Source organism: Anoplophora glabripennis, unplaced genomic scaffold (genome assembly GCF_000390285.2).
Source record: "Anoplophora glabripennis isolate ALB-LARVAE unplaced genomic scaffold, Agla_2.0 scaffold294, whole genome shotgun sequence".
NCBI classification, from domain to species: Eukaryota; Metazoa; Arthropoda; class Insecta; order Coleoptera; family Cerambycidae; genus Anoplophora; species Anoplophora glabripennis.
In genome coordinates, this window is record NW_019416596.1 from 264280 (window position 1) to 275409 (window position 11130).

General features: G+C 30.8%; 1 protein-coding gene across 1 annotated transcript in view; it reads left to right on the plus strand.

Moving 5' to 3' along the window:
- The window catches only part of LOC108904596 (GILT-like protein 1), a 20024-nt gene that overhangs the window by 6217 nt on the left and 2677 nt on the right, over positions 1-11130 (plus strand). Inside the window, exons 2-3 of the mRNA XM_023455034.1 lie at positions 7139-7277; positions 8937-8939. Coding sequence (XP_023310802.1) covers positions 7139-7277; positions 8937-8939 — 142 coding nt within the window. The remainder of the gene's footprint in view (positions 1-7138; positions 7278-8936; positions 8940-11130) is intronic.

Below are 11130 nucleotides of genomic sequence, written 5' to 3' on the forward strand. Positions count from 1 at the left end.
ACGAAAAAAAATGCGAAAACAGCAGATTTACGTATTTTAAAGATTCAATTCATGTTCAAATATGTTAATAAAGTTCCTTTCATGTTTTTTAAATATAATTTATGAAATTTAATTACTTTTCAACCCTTAGAAATCCTTAAAAACTACCCTTCCATAGCCAAAAATAAAAAAAAGTTTTTAACAGTTTAAAATATTCTTTTGGTGCATTCACGATGTATTGCATTTCTTTTGTTATTCATTAGAAATCTTACGACTCATTACAAAGTTGCAACCCTTAAAAACCATCCCTTGTAATAAAATAAACAAAAAAATATTATTGAAAGCTTGAGATGTTTTAATGGTATGCATATGTTGAATTATAAACTTTTTATTGGTTTTCAAATGATCTATGATATATTGCAACTTTTCAGCCACCCAAAAAACTCTTATGGAAGACCTACCCCTCATAAAAACCCTACCCCTTATAGAAAAATTTCCTAAAAATTATATGTGAGTATGATGATATAATAATTTTTTTTTTTAAATATTATTGAATTTATTCTTAAAATTTATTTATTAAATTAATATCAAATATACATAAACATGTGAACTCGGATACGTGTGTGTATGTAAGTATATTATTAAAATACTTACCCAAACCAGTTCAAAAGTGCTCCAAAATACACAAAGATGATGGCTCCGAAAATTTTACCGAAAAAAATGCGATTAATTTTTGTACCATAACTTTTGTAATTTTAATGTTATAAATTTACTCAAAAATCCATTTTGTAGGAATTTAAAGCACTAAGTTCTGTGATTTACAGTTTTTTTGAGCCTTTCGTTTTTTAGATTTGTAAACTAAGAGGGCTCAGGAAAGGCAGTCTTGGAGCTTAGTTTTGAGCTTCCAACAAAAATTAAAAAGAAAGCAAATTGTTCAGTAAGAAAAATCCTACAATTTCTTATTCTATCATTTTTTAATAACTTTGTTAGTTTTTGAAATATTTTGGAAAAAGATGGTTTTTTAAAAAATTGAAAAATTTTGTTCTAAAGTAAATGAAATATTTTTTAAATTTATGCTTCTAAAATCGTTCAAATTCCCAGTATCTACTGTTAATACATAAATAAGGTAAATTGCAGAAGCAATACGTTTAATTTTCTTTCCGTCAAGTCATTAATTTTAATAGCGATTTTTTTTCTCAAAAATCAAGACATTTTATTTTGATTGTAACTTCATTAGTTTTCATGCTAACGACTTTTACCACCCCTCAATTTAAAGGTCTTTTCAAGAACTGTAATAAGTGTTATATAACTTTTCCTCGAAAAAACTTTAATTTTTCCGCCACAGGACGTTGAACGTGTCGATTATAGCTATCTTCGAAATTGACTTCAACTTCTGGGAGTCATAACTCGGGTTCTATACCACCTACAAAAATAAAAAAGCAATCTCTTTGCTATTTAATTACCTTCAATTTTGCTTATGATCATTTGTTTGATAAAACTTGTAGTTTTTGAGATATTCGCGAAAAATGGCTCAAAAACATGCATTTTTTGGGCTAAAAACGAACATGTTTAGGCGCAAATAACTCAAAAAGTATTGACTGCACAAAAAATTCTTATAGAACATTTTTTTGCTTAAAATTCGTCTCTCTATCGAATCGTGAGGTTATTTTTAATAAAAAATTCCCACCCTCCAGAAGGGGTGGTATCCACCCCTAGGGTAAAAGCATACATCGGCACTATATAACTTTTGTTTCTTGGGCTATTCCCTAGCTACAGTTCAAATTTCACGTCAATCTATTCCATCCGAGAAAATTGGTAGCCATGCTTCAGTGACTGGACTATATCTCGGTTTGTAATAAAAGTTAAAAAGATAAAAATCGCATTCGCCGCATGCCCGTCATTTTTTAAATCTAAAAATGCGGCACACATCCAGCAGGCCGCGTAAGCCGGCCAGTCCGAGTCCAAACAAAAGACATCCCCATTGTTTCGTCGCTTGCCAACGACTGACATTAGAATATCAAAAAGATGACATTTTGACACAAAAGCCTCACTTTCCAACGCGCGATCTCTCGTCGTGCAACCAACAACTGCGACCTTGTATATATCATTAGCATTAATAGATGACGTAAGAGTAAAAAAGGAGAATCGAAACAAAAACGAATACGCTACCTACTTGGAAGCTTTCTCGTTTCTGACACAGTCGCCTATGATTATGAATAACATTTAGCGTGAAATCTATTCGTGAGAATTCCATCATCACAATTTCTAACAGAGTGGTACGAATATCGAGTTTCTCATATGTTTGACTTCAACATTCAACTGTGTACAAAGTGACCTATAATAGAACTGATGGTTTCTATTCTACCATGATTTGACTGAAAATTCCATCGTCTTATCGTGGTTGTGGTAATTTCCTATAAACCCCACAAATCACAAGCGCCACATAGTGAGGAAATAATGTTATTAACAATTTACCTGCTAGGATCGAATTCTGCGAAGAAAGCGCAGTAGATCATCGCTCTAATTTTTTTATTGCAAATAATTTTGCAGTTTTCCACATGATTACGTATTTTTTTATAACACCCATTGGGCCGGTAAACATAGGAGATGGGATTTAAAAAAACTGCGGTATAAATTAATTTTTGAACCGCGTAATTAATAATTACTGTAACAATTATTTGGCTCTGGTCTTAATTAATCAATCCAAGGCAGTCCCGTGATGGATTATTAATTAATAACCAACCTTGAACAGAGTGCAAGTAAAAGTCTAGAACTTTGGCAAGGATCCACGTGGCTTCTGTTATGGGATATTTGGTGCTTTTTTTAATTAGATTAAGTTACGGTGCGAGGGATAAACACCAGCAAAGATATTTGTACGTTTGGAATAATCAAGTTGAAAAAAGATGGAGGTTAATTATTTTAATTGACAGAATCTTCTTGTGGTGTCACTACTAAATTTAGCACGCCCTTTGGGTTATCAACCAGTCGTATTTATAGCCACAAAAAATGGATTGCGGGGAACCCACTTCTTCATGGCTATCTTTGAAAAACAAAACGTTAATTACAGTTGATTTGGGAAATATTGATTTTAATTTCGTATAGCATGAATAACATTACTATTTTTTACGTTGTTTAGCTTGATAATTTTTTTTATGTAATATTAATTTATCCACAATTACCTTTATCCACACGTATGAACCGATTAAAGTTTTACTTTATCCCCTACTGGAATAAAGTAACTTTATTTCACTAATAGAATAATGAAAAAATAATAAACCTATATAGTGGAGTCAAGATAGCTTAAAATTATGCATTATTTCAAAATAATTATGGGAAGCATGGATTTTCCTAAAACCTTTTGAAATTACTTGGAGATAAGTATTAGAAAAAAGTTATAAACTTATTTTTGTACGCTAATTGTTTTTTAATTGTTTAAACAATAATAAATAATTTTTTTAATAACATTTTAAGTAATTCAGTGAATTTTAAATCGAATTCTTTCAAATTGACACTGTAGCAGTTGCGCCCCCTAGCTGTGAAGTTACAAACTTGAAAATATTTTAAATCAATTTATTTTGGTCGTATTTACTAATAGATTTTTTACCCCATAATCGAAGCACGTCTAGTTTTCTATACACAGAAGCTCGATACTGTCATTGGATCACCCTGTATATATATTAGACTTATGTCTATGTCTACATCAATAAGAGAATTTATATTCACAATTTCAGATACAGAATATATGTTTTAAAAATGAATATTAAATCAATTCATCAAAAAACGTTATGTTTTTGCTGTTATAACAATTTTCCACTTATTACTATAAATAAAAAAATATTTTTCGCTGGATTTACTTTCTTTAAGGACTTAACTTAATTCTTTGATTCTTTGACAAAAAAAATTCTTTTGTACATTATTAAACTTTATTTAACAATATTCACGGATTTTTCATGAAATATTTTTATTTTTTGTTTTTTCAACTATTATTTCAATTTTTTAAGAAAAATAAAATGCACCATCTTAAAGTAGAGATTTTAAGCTTTAAAAAGTGCTACTTTACAGTTGGCAACTTTTTATATGTTATTTCTGACAACTTTACAAAGCGAAAAATAAAAAGTTCTCTCTTCCAGTAATATTCGCGAAGTCAAAATCTAATTTGACTCCACTATATGGGTGAAACGTTGTAACGCGCTTGTGTTTTAATTGCCTTTCATCCACTTAAGAATATTAAACATTCTTGCGTGGATAAAATGCTACTTAAAACACTTATACAATAAATAACTATAAAGTACCATAAAAACCACCCTAAATTATGTGGCAAAACTTTTCTATATAGAAAAGTCTCTCATCTAAAAGTATTTCTTCCCCACTTAATATTATTGGTCCATATAGGATCAATATAAGGGTGTGCTATTATTAGAAATACGTTGGTAATTTCATGGGTCAGTAAAGTTTAAAGATACTAAAATCTAATTCAAATATGTATTTAAAAAAATGCCCTTAAAATATTGTCAAATAAAGTGAAACCATGTTCTTTGGTACAAAAAATCTAAATATGCGTGTTCATCTCTGTCAAAGGTGACGAGAGAACAACAAAAATACAAAATATCTGTTTCAATGATTACATCATTTAACAATATCAGGTACGTGTTTTTGTATTAATTACACTGGTACACAAAACAAAAAAAAATGGTCCCAATAGGCTTTATGTATTTTGACGAGCTCTATTTTACAGTTAACAAATTTTTTCTGGATTTTCTGGGCAGCATAAATTTGCCACTTACTATCACTTCTTTCGAGTTACATTTTTATTATTCTACACACCCTTCCTCGTCATAAAATGTCTGCTAATATTTTTTTCTAGTTTTCAGGTTTTATGAAAGATAAACCCTTTTCAAAGTAACACCCTGTATGTCGGAAACGCAAAGTTAACGAAAAAAACGTTGTTGTACTCACCCCCCAAAACTTCTGAAGTATAAACTTGGCAACGTTGTATATAAAAAAATTAACGTACTTAGTTTTTAACGCAAGTATTTGCTAAATCTATAATTATAATAATTTCCTAAATCGACTTACAATTAGTCACGATATGCGGTACGAGAACGAATCATCGTTAGATGATTCGTTCTTTTATCATAATTTCAAAAAGTCATATGTATTATGTACTACACCAGATACAGAAAGCACAGACAATATAGCTTATCGCCAATATTGTCTGTGTAGAAAGGAAACGACAATATATTGCGGAATTTACATTTCCTCTTGTGTTGGATATTTCCTTACTTCAACCAACAAATAGATAATTTCAGGAAATAAAATAGCAACACGATGCACAGTTTTTATATGAACAAATATTTCGTACAATAATGTCCATGGATTCTCTAAAATCGTAAATTAATACGTAATATTTATGTTTATATTTAAAAAGAATTAGATATAAATATTTTACAAATAACGTTTCAGACAATATGTATATAGAAAACTAGACGTGCTACGATGATGGGGTAAAAAATATGTTAACAAATACGGCCAAAAAAAATTGATTTGAAACATTTTTACGTTTGGAACTTTACCGCTAGAGGGCGCAACTGCTATAGTGTTACTAGAGTCCCTAGAATAACAGAGTCTGGCCAGTCAACCGGTTTGCCCTTCAAAATGGCGGCCGCTTGGCCGCTATACGCAGGCGCGGGCTTTAACAGCTGTTTACAGTTGTAACGGCTGTAAAATCAGTGAAATTTATTCTTTCGCATTATTTCCCTGTAAAAAAGTAATGGATAATACAGATAATATAGAAATAAATCCATTTATATATAATATGCATCTATTGATTTTAATTCAATATTATAAATCACCAATTTACCCTTATTTATTCCAATTAATTTTTATTGTTGATTTTTATGAAAATAATAAAAGTTTAATCAATTTATTTTGAATCGTATAAAAATATTTATTGTATAATTTTATTTATCATTATGAAATAGGTATAACATATTTTGAAACTCAATTGTAAAATAAATGTATTGCATACATTGAGTTTTTTTATTCTTAAAAATTATCCACTAAAAATCCGAAAAAAAATTCCACTTGATTCGTTTTTGTATTCTGATTTTGTATATCCTACGTATAAAATTGCAATATATCATTCATTACATTGAATTTACTCGCTTACTTGCTTATTTACACTAATAAACGTTATTAAACACTTGAGCATGAACGATCAAATTTGAAAGTTGACGTTTCCCGCTGTGCTCTGGAATTGGTTCCGCCATTAATGAGGGCACTTTACCAACGACCAATCCGCGCTCGCGATAGCCGTGGCCAGACTGTTATTCTAGGGACTCTAAGTGTTACAGAAATTTCGCTTATATAACTAAAGTTGAAAATACACTTTTTAGATACACTGTTAAACCCTTCACAAGTTTTGTCTGAAGTTTTGTTTTGTTATTACCATAGCAACACCAGTATGAAGGACGCCATCTTGAAATTTTTATTTTCTCATAACTTCTAAATGGATTAATCAATTTCAAGAAACGACGGCTCATTTTAAAGAACCATTAATAAACCTATATCGTTGCAATTAATTTTTTTAGTAAACGGAGACAATTACAAAACTTTCCTGATTAGCCTCGTCTACCGTTGCGCAGGAAAATAATATTTTTATTCCCATATCATAAATATAAATTTTATTAATAGGTCTTTCAAATGAGTCGTCGTTTCTTGAAATCGATTAAAGCATTTAGAAGTTATGACAATTTAAAAATCTCAAGATGGCGTCCATCATACTGGCGTTGCTATGGTAATAACAAAAAAAATTCAAACAAAACTTGTGCAGGATTTAACAGTGTATCTAAAAAATCAGTATCTGTCACAATTACATATGTATATTTTTTTAGTTTAGTAAACATCCACCTAAAATATCGCGAAATAAAACTGTAATCAATTCTTCAAATTAATAATTTTTGTAGGTATTTATAAATTATGTGTTCATCAGGATCACTATCTGTTTTAATATACTTTCCTTGCCAATTAAAAAATTCTAATTACGGCCCTGATCAGGGCATCCCCATCCAAGGTCACCTAAAACGGTCGAATGAGATCAAAGCGCCGACACTCTTGTTAAGGAAATAAAATAAGTATATAACTGTTTTTGGTTTTTCAGGTGAATGTAACGGTGTATTATGAATCTCTCTGTCCGGATTCGAGAAAATTCTTCACCCAACAGCTGTACCCTTCGCTACAGACCAACCTATCCAACTTTGTAAACTTAACACTTGTGCCATACGGAAAAACTAAGGTCAGTATTAACACAAGAAAAGTCTAATGTTAGTTTTACAAAATAAACGATTTTTTTGCGTAACTTTTTCGTTTGAAGTCTCGCGAATTATACAGGGTGTCCGTTTTTCGAGTGGCATTATCGAGATCCGGGTTATCTTAAGACACAAAGTCGTACAATGAAAGAGAAAATCTACGTTTTTCCATTTTCGATTAAAAAAAATAAAAACAAAAAGTATCAGTTCCTCGTTCTAAGATAAAAAAATATAAGGTAAAAAGTTATAATCAAATTTTCCGCAAGTCTGTTCTAATTCGACACACCCTGTATCATTTTTGTTGACGTCATCTTCGTTATTTTAAATGGAATACCCTGTATACCATTGCAATTTTGGATTCTACGTCAATTTTTAGGTGAACTTTCATAAAGGTTTCCTATTCTTAAGGTTAACCGTTTTTTTTTTTCAAAAGAAATTAAAAAAGCACCGCATAATTCAAAAAGATGTGAATATTATTTTACAAAAATTGTATGATTGCAAGTTAACGAATAAATTTAATTTTGGCTTCATAGTAGGCACCAAAAAAAAAAGAATGGTACTAGAAACGAGATGAACAGATACCTATAAAAAAGAAACTTGGCCCCACTAGGTCACCTTTAGAAAGTAAGCCGGCACATGCCAAGTTTTCCTGTTTTAGTTTTAAATATTTTATCTTCATTAGCGGATGAAATAACTGTTGAAAGGCGTCACTGCATGAATTTAGATTCCAAATTCCAAGATATGAGTAAAATCGGTTTATAATAATGGTAATTTTGCCAATTAACAGACAACGCTTAATATTGCTGGCTGATTCAGCGAATTCTGATGTCACTTTTCTGCCACACCCGCACAATTTACGATTACTAATTAGGCCAGGAAAAAAAAACAATGATAATAAATGAAGTAAACGGTAGTTTGATGGGAGCCTAGAGATTTGTTAATTGAAATTAGATGGGTACGGCGAATTTCGTGCTTTTGCCCACCGTTCCCACCGTATACAGGGCGGACAAAGGAACTAACACGAACATGAGGTCACGTCGAATAGTGGCAGCTCTGGAGGTTCAGGAGGAGCTTGGTTTTTGTGATTTTGTGACAAAAAAAATATATTTATCAATTTCTTTTTAACATTTTTTTTTATATTTAACATTTTTAATGAAAAAAATATGGATTATTGCGGAAAAAAACAATTTCAATTAAAAAAAATGAATAAATATTCATTATTTGTAAAGTTACCTCAAGTTTAGTGAAAATCCTTAAATACGCAATTTTTTACCTTGTTTTGAATAAAGTTCCTTGCATCGAAAATATTTTTTTTATAGAAAAACGCTAAAAACGCCTTATAGAGAATACTTTGAAGTTTTCTAAACTCTGCTTAGATTTTTTGTACGATCATTAATTCCCGAGTAATTTATTATCGAAGCCAAAAAGGTCATTTTTGCTTTGAACGGCAATAAAAGAGTTGACTTTGCGAAAAGAATATATTGACCTTTCGATAGGGAAGCAGAAATTTTTTTTACAGTTAGTTTATTACGATTCCTTTAAGGTGGCCAACGTTAAAAATATTTGACTTTCATTTCCTGAAGCTAGAAACTACGTTTCAATTTGATATATTTTTTTATTAAGCTACGATAATTTTTCGCCAAGTTACAGTCATTTGAAAATCACCTAAAAATGTTGGATTTTTTTATCCTTTCGCGACCAATGTACAGGGTGTCCCACCGGGAACTGTGTCGATCGATATCTAGAAAAGTACTCAGCACTTCAGGTTATACCGGAAGTCGACACCAACTTCGTTATTTTAAATGGAACACCCTATATATTATTGCATTTTCGGATTCTACGTGAAAATATCACTGGAAATTAAAATTTTTCTATATGCATAAAAAAACGTGGGCTTAACTTTTGGCGGCACAATATGTTAAAAAAATTCGAAATATTTCATATTTTTCTTCCTATTTAATTACGTATCTTTTCAATAGTTGATTTTAGGCGAAAATGGAAGAGGAAAAAAATTTTTGTAATTAATTTTACAAATCGAATGAATCATGATTATTATTTTAAAAATCGAAAAAATGCCAAAAATGGCCAAAATAAAGCAGGTTTTAAAAGTTACTGGAAAAACGCTTCTTAAAAAAAACAGATCGATTGGTCAATTAATTACGTAGTTATAGCCCATCAAAGTTAACCGTCATTTACATTAAATGTACTGGGACATACGGGCTAATTTTTTTAAAAAATACCTTTGGTATTCCGAGTACTTACCAGGTCTAAGTTTGCAATACTTTTCTTCATTGGCAACCTACTTTAAAACGTGTTTAAAGTTATTTACGTAAGCGAGAAATTTAAGAAAATCGTACGGGTGGTGGTGGTGGGGGAAGCAGAGAGCGCGGCCTCTTCGGCCTGCTCGAAATTGAATCGGCTATAACTATGTAACCAATTGATCAATCGTTCTGTTTTTTTAAAAAGAAGCGTCTTTCCAAGAACTTTTAAAACCTGCTTTAAAAAATTTGATTTGATTGAATATTCACAAAGTTCTAATTGTTTATAAGTACAAAAATTCGACCAATGTTTAAACAAGCGCCAGAGCTCTCCTAATTGACGGATTCGAATTTTTCAAAAAAAGTTTGAAAGCTTGAGAGCCCTTCTATATGTGATTAAATTTTCAAGTATCTAAGGGCCTTGGTTTTTGCTGTGCAAAATTTTGAAAATTTGCAATTTTTTTTTCAAAATCTGGATTGCAAAATTATTATGCAAAATCTATCGAACCGATTTTGATGAAATTTGGTGTGATGATTCTACATAACATGAAGTTTTCTTGAGCCAAGTATAAAGGTCCTACACCCAATTTAAATACACCAAAAAAATTCCCTAAAAAGTATTGTTTTTTAACCCCATTTTTGTGATTTTTTCGATTTTTACCATAATAATCATGATTCATTCGATTTGTAACTAGTCATGTTTTGTAAAAAATTTAATTACAAACATTTTTTTCCTCTTCCATTTTCGCCTAAAATCAACTCTTGAAAAGATACATACTTAAATAGGAAGAAAAATATGACATTTTCCGAATTTTTTTAACATATTGTGCCGCCAAAAGTTAAGCCCACGTTTTTTTTATGCGCATAGAAAAATTTTCATATTTAGTGATATTTTAAAGCCAAAAAGGCAAAAATCTCCGTGGATATACGATTCACCCAAATATGGACTCTTTGAAACAGATACCATCTGAACTATTAACACGCTTCCACGAATAAAATATTTTTATCAGGGAAAGTTGTCGGGTTGCCGGTTATGACAGTATTTTTTTTTGCTGTTACCAACCTAATTTGTTTAACAATAGGCCGTCAACTTGACAGTCTGTAACTCCGTTGTATTTCAACGAATCTTGACGATATTTTTTTTAACTTAAAGCTCTTTTCATAAGCTTTCCGAATATATAATAATATACAGGGTAGCCCATCGAAAACGTACCGCAAGGCATTACAGGGTAGTAAAGAACTTTTCGGCAAAATCCAAAAACAGGTAAAATTTGTTTCTGAGGGGGACAACTTTTGGCTCAAAAAGCATACCAAAATCTTCAACCCCCTAAGTGGGGGTGCTATCCCCTAAATTTTTTCAAATGGGAATGGGGGTCAAGTGGGGGGTCATTAGAAAGGGCTTTTAATTCTCTATACATCGATTCTTACTTTTTGAAAATCGATTCATTATTTTAGAAAATATGCAGCTTTGAAAATACGAACAATATTTTTGACGAGAAATGCGAAAATCGATTTAATTTTACTTCAAAACTTACGGTATTAGTCAAGTAAATGCTGAAAATGTTGTCCGCCAACTTGCATACAAT